The sequence below is a fragment of the Canis lupus genome, chromosome 17 (assembly GCF_048164855.1).
Source record: "Canis lupus baileyi chromosome 17, mCanLup2.hap1, whole genome shotgun sequence".
Lineage (NCBI taxonomy): Eukaryota > Metazoa > Chordata > Mammalia > Carnivora > Canidae > Canis > Canis lupus.
The window spans coordinates 53,608,754-53,631,109 of NC_132854.1; the positions used below are offsets into that span (position 1 = coordinate 53,608,754).

The following is a 22,356-nucleotide window of genomic DNA, read 5'->3' on the forward strand; positions in this document are numbered from 1 at the left end:
CTACCTAGCCCTGCCTGTCCTTTACTCAAAACCAAGAGCCAGACTATCAACCAACTGAGCCACCCAGGTGCCCCTAAATATTATTTTTTTTAAAACATCACTTACAAATCACTGTTTCTAAAAAAAAATAAATAAATAAAAATAAAATAAAATAACAAAAAAACAAAACAAAACAAAAAACCAAATCACTGTTTCTTAGTAAGGAAGGTTTTTTTTTTTTTTTTTCGTGTGTGTGTTTAAAAAAAATTTTTTTTTAAGCAAGTTCCATACCCACTGTGAAGCTTGAACGCACAACCCTGAAATCAAGAGTCAAATGCTCTACCAACTGCGCCAGCCAAGCCCTGGTTACTATGGAGTTATTTAAATTTTTTGTTCCTAGTAACACCCTTCCTCCCACTCCCTATGATATTTTATTTTATTTTATTTTTTATTTTTTTTAAGAGGTTTTTTTTTTTTTTGTTTTTTTTTAATTTTTTTAATTTATTTGTGATAGTCACAGAGAGAGAGAGAGAATGAGGCAGAGACACAGGCAGAGGGAGAAGCAGGCTCCATGCACCGGGAGCCCGACGTGGGATTCGATCCCGAGTCTCCAGGATCGCGCCCTGGGCCAAAGGCAGGCGCCAAACCGCTGCGCCACCCAGGGATCCCTCTATGATATTTTAATACCACAATATACACACACTATATCTATTTATGTACTCTATATTTGTAGGGTCAAGGCCTTTTTTTTTTAAGATTTTATTTATTTATTCATGAGAGACACACAGAGAGAGTCAGAGACACAGGCAGGGAGAGAAGCAGACTCCCTGCGGGGAGCCCCATGTGGGACTGGACCTGGGACTCCAGGATCACACCCTGAGCCAAAGGCAGATGCTCAACTGCTGAACCATCCAGGCCTCCCAGGGTCTTTTATTTGGATGTGGGTCCTCGGCCTCAGATTTCTTCCACATTGATAATCTATCCTATATGATTCCTAATTTGGATTTGTTTAAAATAGAGGAGAACAGAACATTTTTAAAAACAAACGATGTAGAATCACACTCAATTATTATGATTTTATTCCTATGATCACCATTCAACAGCTTTTTAAACTATATGTGTGTGTGTGTGTGTGTATATATATATATATATATATATACTTGCTTTAATTAAGCCTTTCCAAAACATTTAATTTAGTTTTCATAAAAACAACTTGTTCTCTCCCCACAATTACACTTTATCATTATATAACGTCTAGTCACATTTTATCATTTCAAAGACAAGACAACCCCTTGGGGATCAACCACAACCATTGTCAGGGGGCAGCAATAAGAAAATATACAGGAAAGAGGTGAAAGGAGTCATATATAGAAAATAGTAACTAACACTTTCAGAGAACTTATAAGGTATCCAGTGCTATTTCAAGAGCTTTACAAAAGTCGACTCTTTTATTTTATTTTATTTTTTTAAGTCGACTCATTTATTACACAGAAGTTCCATTATCATCTTCCATTTTCCTGATGAGGAGACTGAGGCACACAAATGTCATTTTTTGGGGTCGGGGGGCAAAAGTCTTTATTTTTTTATTTTTATTGCAAAAGTCTTTTTATTTTTTTATTTTTTATTTATTTATGATAGTCACACAGAGAGAGAGAAAGAGAGGCAGAGACACAAGCAGAGGGAGAAGCAGGCTCCATGCACCGGGAGCCTGATGTGGGATTCAATCCCGGGTCTCCAGGATCGTGCCCTGCGCCAAAGACAGGCGCCAAACCGCTGCGCCACCCAGGGATCCCCCTGCAAAAGTCTTTTTAAACAACAGATGTTTAAAACATCTTTTTTTTTTAATTTTTATTTATTTATGATAGTCACACAAAGAGAGAGAGATGCAGAGACACAGGCAGAGGGAGAAGCAGGCTCCAGCACCGGGAGCCCGACGTGGGACTCGATCCCGGGTCTCCAGGATCGCACCCTGGGCCAAAGGCAGGCGCTAAACCACTGCACCACCCAGGGATCCCTGTTTAAAACATCTTTTACTGAAACACATTACCACTCTCTTTCTTTTACAAAGCCTATTGAACACCAGGTAACTTGTCTCTAAAATGGTGTAGCTAATCAAAATAGGCAGATGAAAATCTAATGTGGCTTCCCTTTTGGGTTTCACAAAAGCATTCTTCTTCACTCTCAGGGAAACCAGAGAAGTGAGTTTAGCTAAATGAGGATGAGATCTGTGTGACGAGAGAGAGGATTTCATTGCTCTCGTTTCCATCCTTCCTTAGGGGGTGAGGGTGACCTTAGCCAAGAACCAAAAGCTAAGAACTGATAGTCTTTGTGGAAGGTTTTTCTTTAAAACTGGCTACTGCTGTAGGAGCAGATGCTCGAGCCGCAGTGCAACTGAGGCGAAGTTTGCAAGCAGTCAGCAACCTGCTTTCACTAGGTTGGGGTTTGACTTGAGGCACCATCCTGCTGAGCCCACCTCCCCACAGAGTCACCATTCTCCCCACTGCCCCATTATTCCCTTTTCCAAACTTCTGCTCTGGAAACTTCCCTCCAGTTCTGGAGCAGGGGCAGCAACTTCCCTAAAAGGAGCTGGGGCTGACTTGGGTCTTGCTCTAATTGCTTGTTTGCTTTAGGCTGGTCGCCTGTGACCATGAGGAGCCAGCTGCTAGGGGACACCAGAACCCTCCCATAGTATGTGAAATGCAAGGAATCAGTAATTTTTTAAAAGATTTTATTTATTTATTCATGAGAGACAGAGAGAGAGAGAGAGAGAGAGAGAGAGAGAGAGAGACAACCAGAGGGATAAGCAGGCCTCATGCAGGGAGCCTGATGTGGGACTCCATCCCAGGTCTCCAGGGTCACACCCTGGGCCAAAGGCAGGTGCTAAACCACTGAGCCACTTGGGCTGCCCAGGAATCAGTAATTTTGTCTACTTGACACTGTAGGCCCAATGCCCAGCATAGTGCATAGGACCCAACAGGTGCTCCATAAATGCCTACTGAACAAATAAATGGATGAACGAATGCCAAACTGCTTCCATATCCTTCTCCCCCCCTCCTAGTTGTCTTCATTTTACCGTGCAACCTCCCTGAGCCAAAATGTTGGACAAATGGTATTCCCCTTCCACAATTAAGGAGAGCTTTGGAGAATTAAGTGAGTATTTCAGCGACACAAGCCTAGAAAATGACAGGACATACGGTACAGCTCGCGTCTCTTAACAGTGGATATAAAGGGCAAAAGAGGGCAGCCCGGGTGGCTCAGTGGTTTAGCGCCTCCTTCAGCCCAGGGCGTGACCCTAGAGACCCAGGATAGAGTCCTGCATTGGGCTCCCTGCATGCAGCCTGCTTCTCCCTCTGCCTGTATCTCTGCCCCTCTCTCTCTCCTCTCTCCTCTGTATCTCTCATCAATAAGTAAATAAAATCTTAAAAAAAAGGGGGGGGGGGGACAAAAGAGCTGCCAAGTTGCTCCAGGGCTTGGAAAACACTCCACTGGCTTCATGTGTGGGTTAAGTTTTGCTCCAAAAGGCTTTACTTGGGGAGCCCAGGGGGGCTCAGTGGTTTAGCGCCGCCTTCAGCTCAGGTCGAGACCCCGGGGTCCTGGGTTCGAGTCTTGCTCGGGCTCCCTGCAGGGATGAGCAAGTGGCCACCTCTATTGCTTTCAGGGGTGGGAGAGTGCAGCCTTCACGGGAAGCATGCTCCGAGGCGTGCTGTGGCTCGCAGGCCTTCAGGCCCTGCAGCCTCCCTGCAAAGCCATCCGAGGAGACCCACACCCGACCTCTGGGCTTGCATCCCGGCCCTCGGCTGGGAAGAGGGCTGAGCGGGAGCCAGGCTCCCCCGCGCGATGGCTCTGGGCCTGCGAACCTCCGACAAACCAAATACCCTCCACGTCGCGGGGGCCTCAGCTCGGAGTCCGGCGCTCGGCTGCGCGGGGCCAAGGCGGACCGGGACCCGGGCGAGGTCGAGGTCTGCTGGGGACCCGCGCCCTCCCGCGCTCTGCCGGGCCGGCGTCCGCGGATCCAGCGCCGCCCTACCAAGTATGTCCCTGCGGCCGGCTCGTAGGCGACGTCGCGGCGCGCCGGGCCCCGCCCGTGCCCCGCCCCCTGCCCCGCCCCTTCCGCCGCGCGGCGTCCCGTCGCCATGGCTGCCCGCGGTGGTGTCGCCGCTGCCGGCGAGAGTCTGCGCTACGCCGAGTACTCGCCTCCGGCGACCCGACGGCCGGACGCCGACCTGGACAAGGGGCTGGTGAGTCCCGCCGGCTGCTCCCGCCCCTCTCCGGGCCTGGCCGCCGGCTCCCGCAGGACTCCCCCCCCGCCCGCCCTCGTTCCCTCTCACCCCTCGGGCCGTGGCGGTCGCGGGAGCCTCAGCTCTGCCCCGCCCCTCCCGTTGGTCCCGCGGAGCCGCGCTCGGTGCACCGAGTCCTTCGGGGGGGAGCTCCCAGGACTGTCGGGGAGACGGGCGCTTGCAGAGGCGCAAGCAGGGTGGGTTGTCCTGGCGCAGCGGGGGGCGACCCCAGCCCAGTCTTGGTCCCCGTGAGGTCGTGGGGGCCCTTGGAGAAAGGGATGGTGAAACACTGAGCTCTGTGGGGCGCCCGGGGGGCTCAGCGGCCCGGCACCCGCCTCCGGCCCGGGGCGTGACCCCGGGGTCCTGGGATCGAGTCCCGCGTCGGGCTCCCTGCGTGGAGCCTGCTTCTCCCTCTGCCTGGGTCTCTGCCCCCCTCTCTCTCTCTTTCTCTCTCTCTGTGTCTGATGAATAAATTAAAAAAAAAAACACTAAACTAGATTCTGAAGAATGAGCGGCGGGTAACTCAGGGCAAGGAAGAGGATACAAAGTTTCAGGCTCCAGCCTTTGTATTCGCGGGCCCGGGAAACTGCAGCTGGTTTATTCCGCCCGAAATGCAGAGCATTTGGGGCAACTCAGTGTCCAGTAGGGAAGTAATGCGAACCTCCTCCTACGCATCTGTAAGTTCTCTGTAGCGGCGCTCAAAACAGGTGAATTTAATTTTAATAACGTACCTTTATTTTTTATTTTTTTAAAGATTTATATATTCATGAGACAGAGAGAGAAGCAGAGACACAGGCAAAGGGAGGAGCAGGCTCCATGCAGGGAGCCCGACGCGGGACTCGATCCTCTGACCCCGGGGTCACGCCCTGGGCGGAAGGCGGTGCTAAACCGCTGAGCCACCCGGACCGCTCTTTATTTTTATTTTTATTTTTTAAGATTTTATTTATTTATTAGAGAGAGAGACACAGACACAGACACAGGCAGAAGAGAAGCAGGTTCCATGCAGGGAGCCCGACGTGGGACTCGATCCTGGGGTCTCCGGGGTCACGACCTGGGCCGGAGGCAGGGCTCAACCGCTGAGTCCCCCAGGGCTGCCCAATAGGGTACCTTTATTTAACCCAGTGTATCCACAGTAGTATTTTGATATGTGATCAGTATAGAATTACTGAGATGTTTTGTTTTTTTTATTTTTATTTTTAAATTTTATTTTATTTTTTATTTATCTATGATAGTCACACAGAGAGAGAGAGAAGCAGAGACATAGGCAGAGGGAGAAGCAGGCTCCATGCACCGGGAGCCCGACGTGGGATTCGATCCCGGGTCTCCAGGATCGCACCCTGGGCCAAAGGCAGGCGCCAAACCGCTGCGCCACCCAGGGATCCCGTACTGAGATGTTTTACATCCTTTCTCTCTCTCTCTCTCTCTCTCTCTCTCTCTCTCTCTCTCTCTCTCTCTCTCTCTCTCTCTCTCTCTCTCTCTCTTTTGTACTAAGTCTTTGAAATCTAGTGCGTGTTTTACACTTAGCAACGTGTCTGGCGGGGCAGCCTGGGTGGCTCTGAGGTTGAGCATCTGCCTCTGGCCCAAGGCGTGAGTGATCCTGGAGTCCCGGGATCGAGTCCCACGTCGGGCTCCTTGCATGGAGCCTGCTTCTCCCTCTGCCTGTGTCTCTGCCTTTCTCTCTCTGTCTCTCATGAATAAGTATTTAAAATCTTAAAAAAAAAAAAAAAAAAAAAAAGGCATTGTGCAGGGCAGCCCGGGGGAGGGGGGGGGGGGGCTCAGCGGTTCAGCTCCTGCCTGCAGCCCAGGGCGTGATCCTGGAGACTCTGGATCGAGTCCCATGTCAGGCTCCCTGCATGGAGCCTGCTTCTCCCTCTGCCTCTCTCTCTCTCTCTCTCTCTGTGTCTCTCATGAATAAATAAATACAATCTTAAAAAAAATAAAAATAGAATAAAAAAAATCCAGCACACCTGGCTTGGGACTAGCCACATTTCAGGTGCTTAGCTATGTGTAGCTGGTGGCTACGTTATTAATCATTGCAGTTCCCAAAGATTTACCGGGGACTGGAAGGACTGGAACATATGAAGCATCTGGTAAATCATGTGAAGGAGTTGGGTTATCCTGAGGGCAGTGGTACCATTTTCGGATGAGTTTTAAGTAGAGAAGTGACAAATTGGGCCCTTATGAAGCTCTCTTAGGCTTTGTGTAAGAAGAATGGATTAGTTGGAGGAAGTCTAGAAACATAACTTTTTCACATGGCACTCCATGAAGGGCCAGCCCACAGTGATCCATAAATACCTTGCCTTTAGATGCGCAGGGCCTATTGTCCATGCCAATTGTTGACTAGTCATACGCTGTGTTTGACATCTTTTATGTTGACCTGCCACCTTCCAGCATTTTTTAAAGTTTCCTAAGAGTGGGTACTGGGGATTTACTTCTAGTAAGCACTCTGTTTATGAGCAGTCAATCATCATTACTTGATTAACAGATAAATTTCTGGAGCAGTCAGATGGGCTTGCTTGGGAAGGTTTTAGAAAGCAATGTGCTTTCATTCAACATTTCCTTTTTTTATTTTATTTTATTTTTTAATTTTAAAAACTTAAATTATTATTATTTTTTAAAAATTTATTTATTTATTCATGAGAGACACAGGGAGAGAGAGGCAGAGACACAGGCAGAGGGAGAAGCAGGCTCCATGCAGGGAGCCCGACGCGAGACTCGATCCCAGGACCCTGGGGTCACGCCCTGAGCCAAAGGCAGATGCTGAACCGCTCAGCCACCCAGGCGTCTCTCAACAGCCATTCCTTGAGTACTACTAGGTGCCAGGTATTATTCTGAGACCTTGAAATAGATAAGCACACAGAAGAGATAAAAGTTTGAAGTAGCAAGCTCTGAGCTTCCACTTTTCTCTTCCATTCCTTAACATAACCCTGTGAGGAAAGTCCTTTTTAATTCTCACTTAAGAAATGAGGAGACTCAGAAAGTGGTAAGTAATTTAACCCTGGATCATTCTCCTGGGTAATAATAATAAGTGACAGACCTAGAATTCCAAGTCCTATACCCTATACCCTTTCCACTATGGCTTGCGGACTTCTTAGAAATAAGGCTTTCCGAGTGGAGTGTTCAGTCTGTGATGTAGACTGGATAAATTATTAGGTAGAAGGAATCTCTTTGTGGAGAGTCGTAAAAATCTCTGTACTGGACTGATTTCCAGGTCAGTTGGGAGCTCTGTGGTATTTTGAAGATAGAAGTAATATTGGTGATCTTTTACATCTGTAGGTACTTCATTTGGAAGAGGATATGTACTGTAGGGTTTAAGATATCAGTTAGGAGACATCTTTAGTAGTCCAGTCACATGGAGACTAAAGTGTAGGGCATAGGGCAGTGATTCTAAAGTGATTCCTGTCCAATCTAGTGCCTCCTTTTTGTAACAAATATTCTGTAAGGTCTCCTGTAATACCTTCAATGATATTCATAGGCAATGAAATCTATTGGCAAAAAAACCCCTTAAAAATCAATATAATGTTTTAATTGAAAGATAAAGGTGAAGTATTTATTAGAAAATAACATGTTTACTATTCAAGTAGTTAAATGCTCAAGCATGAATACATTAGAAGACATAATGAAGTAATCCGTTGCTGTCATATTCTTTGCATTGGTGCAGTATGCCAGCAACTGCAATAAGAATCTCTGTGAGTGTGGCAGCTATAAATGTAGACAGATTTCAAATATATTATACTGACACTTCAGACACTGTAAGGGCCATTGTCATTGACAAACTGATTTTTCCCAAATTGTTAACAATTTTTGGTAAAATTTTGACCAAAACAAAGTGAGATCTTCCCTCAATTTACATAAAAGTTGCATTTTTTAAAAATTCAGTCTTCTTTAAAACAGTGAGAAAATGATATATTTTATGTATACTGTATCATAAAGTTCTAGACTACAGTGAACATAAATATACCTACTTTAATGTCCAGTAGATTCTTTTTTAAAATCCTGAGGGATGCAGGAAGCTCTTTGTTGTACAAGGTTGTGTCATACATTTTAGGACTTCTAGAATGAATAGTAGCTCATCCACCAAATACCCTCCCTCCCACCCAAATTATTGTTGCAACCAAAAGGTCTTCACAAATTCTCAAAATGTCTCTAATGGCCTGTTCTGCTTCTGTGGGAATCATTGGTCCAGGTAATGATCAATGATGAGTTAGAAGATAAGAGAACTGATAATAATAATTTTGGAGGAGCTTGGAAGTAATGGATGGATACCTGACAAAGAGTAAGCTTAGGGAAAAAGTAAATGACCCAGGAGTGGGACATATTAGTAATCTTATTGAAAATAGTAGAAAATAAAATGTCAAGGAGCTGAAGAAGAGATTTGTCACTTCTTTTTTTTAAAGATGCAATTTATTTTGAAGTTTTCGAAATATAGCATCTGCAATTGTAAATGTTAAGTAACTCTCAGGTAAACTTTCCTTCAGGGACTAAGAATTGATGTGCATTAACCAGTTTAGGAGATTAAAAAGATTAAAATGTATGTAAAAATACTTGTGTAGTGCCTTAAATAGTATCTTATAATTAATTGTGTTATAGTCAGAGGTCATGGTCAGATTTTGCTTTAGCAAATCTGGTTCACATGGAAAAGTAGAGAAGAACTTGAATGTTAAGAAGAGAATATTATAAATTTTTAAAGCATTTTGAAAAAAAAAAAAACCCAGTTTGTATGAAATGACAGCCTTTTTAGTTTTCAGTACTTTCCCCAAAAGTATAACTTCTAGTGTTAGTACTATAGTGTAACATGTAAAAAAATCAGCCACATAGATATTTCAGGATAGTCCACATTGATACATGAAAACTAAGACCTACCAAACATGTAAATTACTAAGTACTTATTTGTTACCAAAACAAAAGAAACTTCTATTTTTCATTTCAAATTTTTACCTTGAAGCTTCCTTTTGAAGAAGTCACATGGATTACAGATTGTGTATCCTTTTAAAATTTTTTTCCTTTTTTTATTTTTTAAAGAGGCATCAAGTACCAGCTGGGGGAGAAGGGCAGAGGGGAAGGGAGAGAGAATCTTAAGCAGCCTCCACAGCCCAAGGCAGGGCCAATCTCTCCACCTGGAGATCATGACCTGAGCCCAAAAGGAGTTGGATGCTCAACTGACTTAGCCACCAGGTGCCCCTGGGCAAGAACTTTTATATGCTTCTGTGATTGGTACTCTATTTGACACGTGGTAGTCACTTAATTGTTTATTAAATCGATAGCTATTAACTTCTATTATTATTGAGTGACAAACATGAATGTTTGATTCTAATGTTGATTAGGGTATTTTTTTCTTTGTAGGATTCCTCCTTTATGTTAGCCTCTAAGGGAGATCAAGAGTCTATGTCTGTCTTACTATTCTTTCCCAAGAATTTATTTATTTATTTTTCTTTCCCAAGAATTTAGCGCAAGGCTTGATACATACTGAATAAATGTTTGTATATGTATATAGTAAATACTAAGTAAATATTTGTGGCATGAGTTAATAGTCTCCATCTTTCCTCTTTGTATCACAACTGTCTTTTTGAGGCAGAATAATTTTTTTCCTTCTTAACTTTCCACAGATACAACTATTGTCTATCTTGAACTTAAATGTTACAGTCTTGAGATAGAAGTTTTAGCATTTTAGATTTTATTTACTTACTCGGGGAGAGAGAGAGAGAGAGAGAGAGAACGAATGAACAAACAAGCCAGGGAGAGTGGGAGGAGCAGAGGGAGAGGGAGAAGCAGACTCCCCACTGAGTAAGGAGTCTGATACTTTGGGGCTCGGGGCTCAATCCCAGGACCCTGAGATCATAACCTGAGCCGAAATAGGTGCTTAACTGATTAAACCACCCAGGGACTCTGTTTTTTTCTGGTGGATATTTGAAACTAGATGACAGTAATAGATTCCAGACTTGGCCCGTTTGTTGATTTACTGGTATTATTTAAATAGTGCTTCTCCTTTTTGAAATATCTCTTATTTATTTTTACTTATTTATTTTTAAATATTTATTTATTTGCTTTAGAGAGCCAGAGCATGAGTGGGAAGGGGAGAAGGAGAGCGAGAGAGAATGCAAAGCAGACTCCACACGGAGTGCAGAGCCTGTGGTGGGGTTTGACCTCACAACCCTGAGATCACAACCTGAGCTGAAATCAAGAGTCGAATGCTTAACCAGCTGCCACCCACGTGCCCCTGAAATATGTCTTTTAAACTAAAATTAGATATTCTGTATAGGCAGGGACCATGTTTTAAGGATTCTCATTCTCTCAGTTCTCAACATAGTACCAGTTATATGGTTACTGTTCCATAAATTTTTGTTGGTTAAATCAGCAATGGAATGAAACAACTGGATAGGAAAAAAATAGAGGATGTGAGAAATGGTTTATGGAATTATGAACTGATAGCCCTAAGGAATAAAAAAGTAAGATAAATGAGACTATCTCTCCTTTTTGGCTTTCTAATGGTAAAGAAAGGGTTAAGATATAAGCATCCCATACATTTTATATGCAGTCAGAGTACACATTATACTCTGACTTCTAATGTGTTTTTCTAGGTTTTGGTAATTTTATTGCTTATCACTTCTAATAACACAGTCTCCAAATCTGTTTTTAAGTTTGTCAATGCACCGAGTCTAATAAAATTTTTTTTTGAATACCAAGTACATAGAGGCAATGCTAGATGTCTGTGGGAAGGATATGGATAAATCAGGATTGCCACCCTCAAGAACAGAGGTCAACAAATTTATTTTGTAGAGGGCTAAATAGTATTTTAGACTTTGCAGGCCATATGGTCTCTGCTACACTGCTTATCTCTGCCACTGTAAAGCAAAAGCAGCCATAGATACTGCATAAATGTGGCTGTGTTCCAATAAAACTTTATTTACAAAGATAGTTGAAGAGTTAGTTTGCCTGTGGGTGATAAGTTTGACAGCTACTGCTTTAGAAGGTAAATTGGATCAGATTTAAATACCTAATTCAAGACTGATTCTATTAAGTACTGTCATTCATTCATTCATTTATTCAATACTTAATTATTATTATTTTTTAAAATTTTATTTATTTATGATAGGCACACAGTGAGAGAGAGAGAGAGGCAGAGACACAGGCAGAGGGAGAAGCAGGCTCCATGCACCGGGAGCCCGACGTGGGATTCAATCCTGGGTCTCCAGGATCACGCCCTGGACCAAAGGCACGCACTAAACCGCTGCGCCACCCAGGGATCCCTCAACACTTAATTATTAAGTCCCACTTTAAAACTCCTAGAAGAAAACATGGGCACTAATTTCTTTGATATTTGCCTTAGCAGTACTTTTGATTTATTTATTTATTTTTACAGATTTTATTTATTTATTCATGAGAGACTCAGAGAGAGACAGACAGACACAGGCAGAGGGGAGAAGCAGGCTCCATGCAGGGAGCCTGATGTGGGACTCGATCGACATCAGGATCACACCCTGGGCTGAAGGCGGCGCTAAACCGCTGAGCCACCCAGGGATCCCAGCAACGCTTTTTAGATATGTCTCTGCAGGCAAAGGAAACAAAAGCAAAAGTGCCTAAATGTGAGATACGGAGTCCCACTATTTTTAGGTAAGGACTAAGTTACCGAGACTAAGTGCTATCGTTAAGTAAAAAGATGAATCAAACATGGGTTTTAGGGGCTTGAAAAATACTTGATTTTGCAAGAAAAGCTAGAAAGAGACAAAAACAAATGTAACTTATTATCAAAGGGAAACAATAAGGAAAAATATGTTGGGATAAGGTTATGGATATACCTGAATATCAGGTTAAGGAGTGAGGACCATGTCTAGGCAGTTGAAGTTTTGTAGAGCTATGTGATCAGTGGCAGGCTTCAGGGAGATTAAGCCTGGAGCAGTGTTTAAGAAGGGTAGAGGAGGGATCCCTGGGTGGCGCAGCGGTTTGGCGCCTGCCTTTGGCCCAGAGCACGATCCTGGAGACCCGGGATCGAGTCCCGCGTCAGGCTCCGGGCATGGAGCCTGCTTCTTCCTCTGCCTCTCTCTCTCTCTCTCTCTCTGTGACTATCATAAATAAATAAAAAATTAAAAAAAAAAATAAGAAGGGTAGAGGATAGAGAAGCAGAGGAGGGCAAGACCAGTTAAGATTGTATTAGGGTGGGCATTCCTGTGGGGTCTAGAGGCCATAAGGGCAATAGTAATAGCAGGGGTAGCCAAATATTTTATACTAGGCATGAGGTTAATTCTTTAAATGCATGAACTCATTTAGTCCACGCAATAACCCCATGAGGTTTAGCTAGTGTTATAATCCCCACTTATAGATGGATAAATTGAGACTTAAAGCAATGAAATAATTTGCCCAAAGTCACACAGTTGATGTGTGGATGAACTCCAAAGGTATCCTGCTTTATCACCTCTGCTTTTACTCCAAATGTATTCTATCTTCTTTCCCCTCCAGCCTTTCTAACTGTGTCAATCAAGGTCTAACTAGGAAAACAGACACATTTAAATTATGTAAAACAAAGGAAGTGTAGCACAGAGAGTTGGTTTCATAGGCGAAGGAGTTGTTGTGAAGCCAGACGGGATTGTGAGGCAGTGCAGAGGTTGAGAACAGTAAGAAGCCACTAGCATTCTCAGGGCTGCAGGGTCACAAGGAAGAGGTGCTGTTTTCATGGCCGCTCCTGGCAGCTGGACCATGGGGCATCTGTGTAGTGGGGAGCTGCAGCCACAGTGACCCTGCTGCTCTGGCGCTGCTACAAGGCAGGGAGGAAAGGGGAGAACTACCCTGGCCTTTCCCTTTTTTCCACCCTCCTGTCTCCCACCATTGCATCCCATTGGTTGGACTCCGTTGGAGCCAGATGACACAGGAGCCATGCAGGACTTAGCTGTCCTCCCAGCAGAACAGAGTAGGGAGGAGCTGGGGAATGGATTAGTGACTACAAACAGATCTGGGACCAACACACTGACTATCTGTTTTCAGCTATGAGGTGATTTGAATTCCACAGATGTTGAGAAATTTGAAAGCATAGTCACCTAAAAGCACTGTTACAAAACACTATTTTATAAATGATGCACATTCCCTTTAGCCCGCAGAGGTCTATTTAACTCACAGTGTAAAGCAGAATATTATTTCAGGAACTCCATTTTCACTGTCTTATGCTCTCTGAATATTATTTAAATGCTATTAGAGATTAAATAAGCATTATTAGCTCTCATGAAAACCCAATCACCACGTGTAACACTTTTTCCCTTTTAAAATGGAATAGACTTTTTTCAACTATAGATTTAGATTTATAGAAAAGCAAAAAGATAACACACAGAATCCCTATGCACCCCACTCAGTTTTCTCTGTTAACATCTTTTGTTAGTATGGTACGTCGTTATAATTAACAAACTAATGTTGCTGGATCCACTATTAACCAAAGTCTGTACTTTTTTCAGATTCTTAGTTTTTGCCTACTGTCCTTTTAATAATGTTCCAGGATCCCATCCACGATAATCACATTACATTTAATTTTCATGTCTGACTTGGCTCCTCTTAGCTGTAACAGTTTCTCAGACTTAACCTTGGTTTCGATGATCTTGACAGATTTGAGGAATACTGGTCAGATATTTTGCAGAATGCACCTGTCCTGGAATTTGTCCTTATGTAAGGCACATACTATAAACATCATCTCTCACTGTTTAGGTTAAACTTGATCTAATTTGATGACGTAGTATTTGTCTAGTTTTTCCACTGTAAAGTTAACTTTTTTTTCCCCTTTCCATGCTGTACTTTTTGAAAGGAAGTCACTGTGTGTGGCTCATATTTAAGGAGTGGGGAGTTATGCTTCCACTCCTTGAGGGTGGAGTTCTTTATGAAATTATTTGAAATTTTTTGCACAGGAGATTTGTCTTTATTCCCTTATTTATTCACTCAATCATTTATTTGTATTGGTCAGGATTCATGGATATTTATACTTAGGGTTATAACTCAGTATTGTTTATTTTGTTGCTCAGACTGTTCTAGCTTTGGCCTTGGCATCTCTTTCAGTTGGCTCCTATACACCTTTGACATACCCCATTACTATAAGGTGTGTTTTTTTATTTTTTTTATTTTTTTTGAGTACTTCCTTACTTTTGGCACTATAAGGTGGTCTAGGCTCATTTTATATATTTCCTGTCCCTGTCCTAGAATCAAGCATTTCTCTAAGAAGCTTGTATAGGAAACTTCATCCTGGGTCACAGCTCTGGATCCTACCTAATAGCTTCATTTTTATCCTTTTACCCAACTTGTCCCCATTTTCCTTATCTTCCCCTTGTATAGCTGATGAAGTCATATAGTAAAAGATTTCCTTGTCTTGGGGTAAAGTGGCTGTGCTTTTAGTCCACCAGAGAATGTGCCGTTTCTCCTGCAGTTTCAGCCATGCTCTGTTTTGTTTTGTTGGTTTGTCTTTATTTTTATTTTATCTTTTTAAAGATTTTACTGGGCAGTCCTGGTGGCGCAGCGGTTTAGCGCCGCCTGCAGCCCGGGGCATGATCCTGGAGACCCCGGATCAAGTCCCACATCAGGCTCCCTGCATGGGGCCTGCTTCTCCCTCTGCCTGTGTCTCTCTCTCTCTCTCTTTTTTTTTTTTAATTTTTTAAATTTTTATTTATTTATGATAGTCACAGAGAGAGAGAGAGAGAGAGGCAGAGACACAGGCAGAGGGAGAAGCAGGCTCCATGCACCGGGAGCCCGACATGGGATTCGATCCCCGGTCTCCAGGATCACGCCCTGGGCCAAAGGCAGGCGTTAAACCGCTGCGCCACCCAGGGATCCCTCTGCCTGTGTCTCTGCCCCTCTCTCTCGCTCTGTGTCTCTCATGAATAAATAAAAAATAAAATCTTAAAAAAAAAAAAGGATTTTACTTATATATTCATGAGAGACACAGAGCGAGAGAGAGGGGCAGAGACACAGGCAGAGGGAGAAGCAGGCCCCATGCAGGAAGCCCGATGTGGGACTTGATCTTGGGACTCCAGGATCTCACCCTGAGCCGAAGGCAGGCACTTAACCGCTGAGCCACCCAAGTGTCCCTATTTTTATTTTTCAATATCTGCTATTAGGGATTGCTAATCGAGGATGCCAGCAGACTGTGAAATCAAAGAGAGAAATTCATCAACCTTTCTGTATTTATTTATCATTATATTTCAAGTTTGTTATAGAATCTTATTGGGTCAGTGAACAGTGATGCCTATCTCCAGGTACAAAGTAATATATTGTATGTTCCTCTGAATGGTTTCTTGTGATCTTCCGAGGAATGATTTCACTTCCTTTTGGCATACCTAGAATTTAACAACCATCACCACCACCAAACTGAAAAAATAGTTTTGTGTAGCAGGTATATAGAACTTAAGGGATAAGAACTAAAACAGCCATGAAAAAAAAAAAAAGGAAAAAAAAAAAAGAAAACAGCCATGAAATCAGTTACAGATGGTACTATAAACAGCACTGTTTCTCTCAAATACTGCCTAGCTGCAATGATGTTAAAGTTTTACTCACCAAGGACTCTGTTACCCTGTAGTACTTAATAATATATCTAAGTATATTATGTTTTTTTGTTTTGTTTCATCTTAAAGATTTTATTTATTCATGAGAAACACGGAGAGAGGCAGATACAAAGGCAGAGGGAGAAGCAGGCTCCATGCAGGGAGCCTGATGTGGACTCCATCCCGTGACCTCAGGACACACCCTGAGCCAAAGGCAGATGCTCAACCACAGAGCCACCCAGGCATCCCTATCCTAGGGGTTTTTGACTCAGATTTTGTAGAGTATTACTGTAGGTCTTGGTACTATAAATTCACTTTTGGCCAGTACAAGTTTCTTCCAAATTTGTTTGCCCCAAAACACTGCTCCTTAATCTTTTCAAATATGTTGTTTTATAAAATGACCTGTTTCCTGCTTCCATAATATTAGTAATATTTTCTATTTTTATTTGTTGAATATATAAAAATAAGATAAAAAGAACGATATGCTTGAATGTACTGAGTTCATGTTCATGCAAATGATTGAGGAGGTAAACTAACCCTTAGTCAATGTCTTCTCATTACCAGACATTGTGATTACATTTTCCCATTTCTTATAATAACTCTGAGAAATTTGATGTTACTTTTCACCATTTTACATGTAAGGAAACTGAGGACCAAAGTGGTCTCAAGGTCATATAGCTAAGAAGTGGCAGGACTAGGATACAAAACCAATTTTGACTTGAAAAGTCCTTGACTTTTTTGCTGAATGATATTGCTGCTCTATCATTTTAGATATCAGAAATTGACGAAATCCAATTCCAAGAAATGATTTATAGTCCTGATATTTGTGGTAATTTTCGGAGTCTTCAGATGCTTCAAGATAATGTTTAAAAATTCTTAAACCTTGAAGCAGAGTTAATTTTATTTCACCTTAACTCAGAAAGGCAGAAAAGAATACTGTGTAATGAAATTTAAGCTGTAAGCATTACCACTCTAAGAAATTGTTGCCTAAAGTAAAATAGGTTATTGTAAGGGAGTAAAAGTAGTTTTCAAAAAATGGCATGATTTCCCAAGCAAGAAGAATAAGCAAAGCTACAGTGTTGCAGGTAAGGTATACATCAGATGCAAGCCAAAAGAGTTTAGGGAGTACTTGCCAGGGACTCTAAAGTCAATGTAATAAAAGCTTGTAGGAGTACATGATAGAGAAGAGGCTAGCTAGAGATGTGGCAACATCATTTTTATGATCAGCGTGCAAAATTAAGTGTAGCAATAAAAAGGGAGATGCCAAAGATCAGTGCATTTGTTTTTATCAAAGAATGCCAGGAGGAATTTGTTTTTAAAGTTTATTTGAGAGTAAATAGGTCAGAGGGTTTCTAACTTAAGAGATTAAGTTATGAAACTCTTCTGACCAAGTGGGATCTTCGCAAGTGTTTTCTTTCTTAATAACCTTTGTTTTTTTCTCTGACTTTGAAAGAAACAACTGTGTAATAATATGATAAAGTAATTGTAGAAGCTATCATTTATTGAATGTTTATCCTATCTAAAATACTAAGTGATGTATATGAATGTTCTAATGTATAAAAGTTCATATTGACATGTAATTATTATCCTCATTTTGCAGATGAAAGAGAAACAGTAGGATAGAGGCTAAGTAATTTGTCAGAGGTCATGTGCTGACAAGTAGAGATCTAGCCAGAATTCAAGCCATATTGCTTTGATTTCACAATCTGTGATTGAGGAGAGGGGTGGGGCGGTGGGGTAACTGGGTGAGAACATTAAGGAGGGCATGTTATGTAATGAGCACTGGGTGTTATAGATGACCGATGAATCATGAAACTCTACCTCTGAAACTAATAATACATTTTATGTTAATTTATGTTATTAATTTTAAATAAAACCTAAAAACTCTGCGATTCTAGGACTTTGTCTAAATGATAAAATGTAGGCACTAAGAATATGTAACTAACTACTAGGGACGCCTGGGTAGCTCAGCGGTTGAGCATCTGCCTTCTGCTCAGGGCTTGATCCTGGGATCCCGGGATAGAGTCCCACATTGGGCTCTCTGTGAGGAGCCTGCTTCTCTCTCTGTCTGTCTCTGCCTCTCTCTGTGTCTTTCATGAATAAATAAAATCTTTAAAAGAAAAGAATATATAACTACTGTTAAATTTTGGCTCATCTCATTCTGTTTTCTTTTTCCTTTGTGTATATGCTGCACATTCTGATTATAATCTTTTTTTTTTAATATTTATTATTCATGAGAGACACAGAGAGAGAGGCAGAAACACAGGCAGAGGGAGAAGCAGGCTCCATGCAGGGAGCCCAACGTGGGACTCGATCCCGGGACCCCAGGATCACACCCTGAGTCAAAGGCAGACGCTCAACCTCTGAGCCACTCAGGCATCCCTATAATCATTTATTATATTGTCTATAAACATTCCTCAGTATATTACTTGTCAGTGCCTATTTCAGATATGCCCTAATTTATTTAATTATACCCCTTTGTTGGGTATTCAAATTGTTTCCAGTTTTTATATTATGAATACTGCTGTGATGAATATTCCTCATATATAAGTTTTTATGCACCTCTCAGATTATTTTCTTAGGATAATTTTTTTAAGTTGTGCTTACTGAGCCTGATAACTTGGAATGTATTTAAGGCTGCTGATTCCAATGATGAAATTACTCAAGACAGATTGTCCCAATTTGAATTCCCAGCACCAGTTCATGAGATTGTTCACTGAATCACTCCCTCAACAACTTGTAAGACTTGGAGTTGTTGGCTAAAATGTATGCCTCGCCTTAGTAATGACCCTTTTACTGGAAAAATGACAGATTGCCACATGTCCCTATCCAGAAGAAAAGTTGAAGGAAATATGAGTAATTCCATTATTCTTATTAAAGTAGTCAATTTTATCTACTTCCATACTTAACAAACTGAATGATTTTTTTATATTAAATATAGAGTCTTGAAAATATAACTTCTTGAGGGTGGGTGAGGGAAGATAAAATTTTATGAGAAGTAGGGAATTATAAGGAGCAAGAGCATCAAGGACTGGTGCTAGGATCTAGTTTGGCATTAGATAATTAAATGACATTATGTTCTCTAGGTAATTTAATAAATAGGATAAGACATGATAAGGTTTTTGTGAATGGGTGTTAAAGTCAGATAGGATGTTGGGATGCCTGGGTGTCTCAGTGACTGAGCATCTGCCTTCGGCTCCGGGCATGATCTCAGGGTTCCGGGATGGAGTCCTGCATTGGGCTCCCTGCATGGAGCCTGCTTCCCTCTCTGCTTGTGTCTCTGCCTCTCTCTCTCTCTCTGTGTCTCTCATGAATAAATAAATAAGTAAATCTTTAAAGTCAGATAGGATGTTTCATTGAATATGAGCTGGAAAGATTTACAGATTTTTATAATTTAAAGAGTATGGGGATCCCTGGGTGGCGCAGGGGTTTGGCGCCTGCCTTTGGCCCAGGGCGCGATACTGGAGACCCGGGATCGAATCCCACATCGGGCTTCCGGTGCATGGAGCCTGCTTCTCCCTCTGCCTGTGTCTCTGCCTCTCTCTCTTTCTCTCTCTGTGACTATCATAAATAAATAAACATTTAAAAAAAATTTAAAGAGTATGGGCATAATTTTAAATTGTTGCTTGAAGACATAGGGTCCAGTCTGGAATTCGAATACCTCTTATTTTAGTTTTAGTGCAGACACTGATAATCCCTGTTACAACTTGGACAAGGCATGTCACTTTTCAGGACTTCAGTGTCTTCCTCTGTAAATTGTGGAGTTTTCTATACTAGATGTTTTCTATCATTTCTTCCACCTCTATGATTGTGACTTTGACTTACTGTATTGCAGTCAGAAATGCCAACAAAATATTGAGTACCCTATGGAAGCTTTGAAAGGAAAACAAATATATCTTTTTGTATAAAAGTATAGGGTCTCTGTATCTAGAATACTGTGTGTACTTCTGTGTGCATCTTTTAAAACAGTCAATAGAGGGCAGCCCCGGTGGCGCAGCGGTTTAGCGCCGCCTGCAGCCCAGGGTGTGATCCTGGAGACCTGGGATCGAGTCCCACTTCAGGCTCCCTGCATGGAGCCTGCTTCTCCCCCTGCCTGTGTCTCTGCCCCTCTCTCTCTCTCTGTGTCTCTCATGAATAAATAAATAAAATCTTGGGATCCCTGGGTGGCGCAGCGGTTTGGCGCCTGCCTTTGGCCTAGGGCGCGATCCTGGAGACCCAGGATCGATTCCCACGTCGGGCTCCCGGTGCATGGAACCTGCTTCTCTCTGCCTGTGTCTCTGCCTCTCTTTCTCTCTCTGTGACTATCATAAATAAAAAAATAAATAAATAAAAATAAAAAATAAATAAAATAAAAAAAATAAATAAAATCTTAAAAAAAATAAAATAAAACAGTCAATAGAAATTTTTAGTAAGAGACCAATGTATTGAAGGTAGAAGTATGTATTGAATGTGGAAGTGAGGGGAGGGGAAAGCTCATTTGAAGAATGGCTGAAATAATTTGGAACTTAATTCAGAGATAGTTTAGAACTCTTAATTCAGAAAGTCATTGGACAAAGGGATAATTTAATAAAAGTACAATAATAGGGGGATCCCTGGGTGGCTCAGTAGTTTGGCGCCTGCCTTCAGCCCAGGGCGTGGTTCTGGAGTCCAGGGATCGTGTCCCACATCAGGCTACCTGCATGAAGCCTGCTTCTCCCTCTGCCTATATCTCTGCCTCTCTCTGTGTGTGTCTCTAATGCATAAATAAATAAAATCTTTAAAAAAAATAAAAGTACAATAATAAAGTGGTAAAGGATATCCATTGGCTGAACAAGTTCCTTTCTTCCAAATTCTGGAAAACACAACTAAAGGATATTCCTTAAACTTAAGAGATAAATTTAGGGCAGTGACGAAAGTTAAAGAAACTAACTCTTAGATTTTGAAGTACCTAAAAAGACCCAGCTTTTGAGAGCAGGTATATCTGAAGCTTCAGACCAAATAACAAGTCTCAGAAGTTACATTTACAGATCTGAGATGTTTAGCATTGAGAAACACAGAGCAAGGATGCTACACTAGTTCTTCCTAACAAGTATTTTCCAAACGTCATAGTTGTTTTTCAGTATCATTCTGAATTAATTTTTTTTAAGATTTTATTTATTTATTCATGAGAGACACAGAGACAGAGAGAGGCAGAGACACAGGCAGAGGGAGAAGCAGGCTCCCTGTGGGGAACCCAACATGGGACTAGATCCTGGGTCTCCAGGATCACACCCTGGGCTGAAGGTGGTGCTAAACTGCTGAGCCACCCAGGCTGCCCCGAATTAATTTTCTGATTAGAATTTTGCTTTGCAGATCTTGCCTGCTTCTGGCCTGTCTGCTTAATATTGAGATGATTCCATATTGTTAAAATAGATGGAAGTTGACTTTATATTTCATAAGTTGTCTGGTTGAATCTGTTTAAAATATTCCACAGGTAACTGGTCTAATCTGTATCTAACATTTTATAAATATTTAACATAGTCTATAGATGATTCCTGCCCCCCAACACACATACATATTCGTTTGGGATAACCTAAGGTCACAATGATGGAAGAGCAAAACCTTAATCAGAATTCAGGTTTCTCATCTTCTAACCTTTGTTTTGTCCCTATACCTTCCCATTTTCCCCTCTGGCTGAACCTTAACTCTGTCCTTCAGCTTTATCTGGGTTCTTCTGAGAAGTCATCTATTGCCCAGAAACATAATACTCAGCTGGTCGTCTATCTAACCATCTACCCCATATGCATCCATCCTGTCAATTAACCATTCACTTTTATTTAGCCCATAGTATATTTTGAGACTACATTGATGAATAAAGCCTACTTCTTGCTCTGTAGAAGCTCACAGTTTAGTAAGGGAGATAAATTATGAAGTTGTAGTCTGGGATCATAACAGAGAAATAAACTGGGAGGTAGAGAGGTGGTGATACTGGAATAGGGGAGATTCTAATGTCATTGATTCCTTTCATATTTGGGAGTTTTACTTAATCTTGCTGCCTGTCTAGAGTAGTTCCATTTTTCTTCTTTCCCTGTTTAGTAGCCACAAAGCCATATATCAAACAGCTTCGGTGTTAGGGATAGGGATTGAACATACTATCTTTTTGTGGAAGATGGTGAAACAGAAGGGCAGGGACTAATAGAGTGAGTGAGGGCAGTAGGGGTATGACTCAGATACCCCTGCTCCCTTCCTCATAGCCAGCAGCTTCAGAAGAGGGAGAGCTTATTTTGAGAAAAAGTGCCATGGTCCGGGTATAGGGTTGGAACCAGCTCCCAGGAAAAATGTGTAGAGTAGTCTTATTGGTGGTACCTGGTCAAATAATCTGCTAACGTCATCTTTAGGCCTCTCAATTCTGCTGCTCCCTACTACATTACTAAATTGTAATAAAGATAGAAAAATGAAGTCTTCCCCTTTCAAGTTAAAACCTAGTGTTAAAAGTTTTTACAAATTTTTAAGTAATTCCAATTACTATATTATTATAATTTTATATACTTAGAGTTTTAAGTTAGTACATCCTTGTTCCAAAATTGACGAACCATGTTAACATTAGTAAAGTCTGTGCACTAGGGTATTCTCAGCAC

At 41.9% G+C, this 22,356-nt stretch overlaps 1 protein-coding gene across 4 annotated transcripts in view; it reads left to right on the forward strand.

Moving 5' to 3' along the window:
* The first annotated feature begins 4,079 nt into the window (after positions 1-4,079).
* Positions 4,080-22,356, forward strand: part of DNAJC15 (DnaJ heat shock protein family (Hsp40) member C15) — a 76,593-nt gene continuing 58,316 nt past the window's right edge. For all 4 annotated transcript variants that reach the window (XR_012010094.1, XR_012010095.1, XR_012010096.1 and 1 more), the window contains exon 1: positions 4,080-4,217. Coding sequence is in view for 1 of the 4 variants with exons in the window: in XM_072782956.1 (XP_072639057.1) it covers positions 4,113-4,217 (105 nt within the window). In the remaining 3 variants the exon portion in view is untranslated. The remainder of the gene's footprint in view (positions 4,218-22,356) is intronic.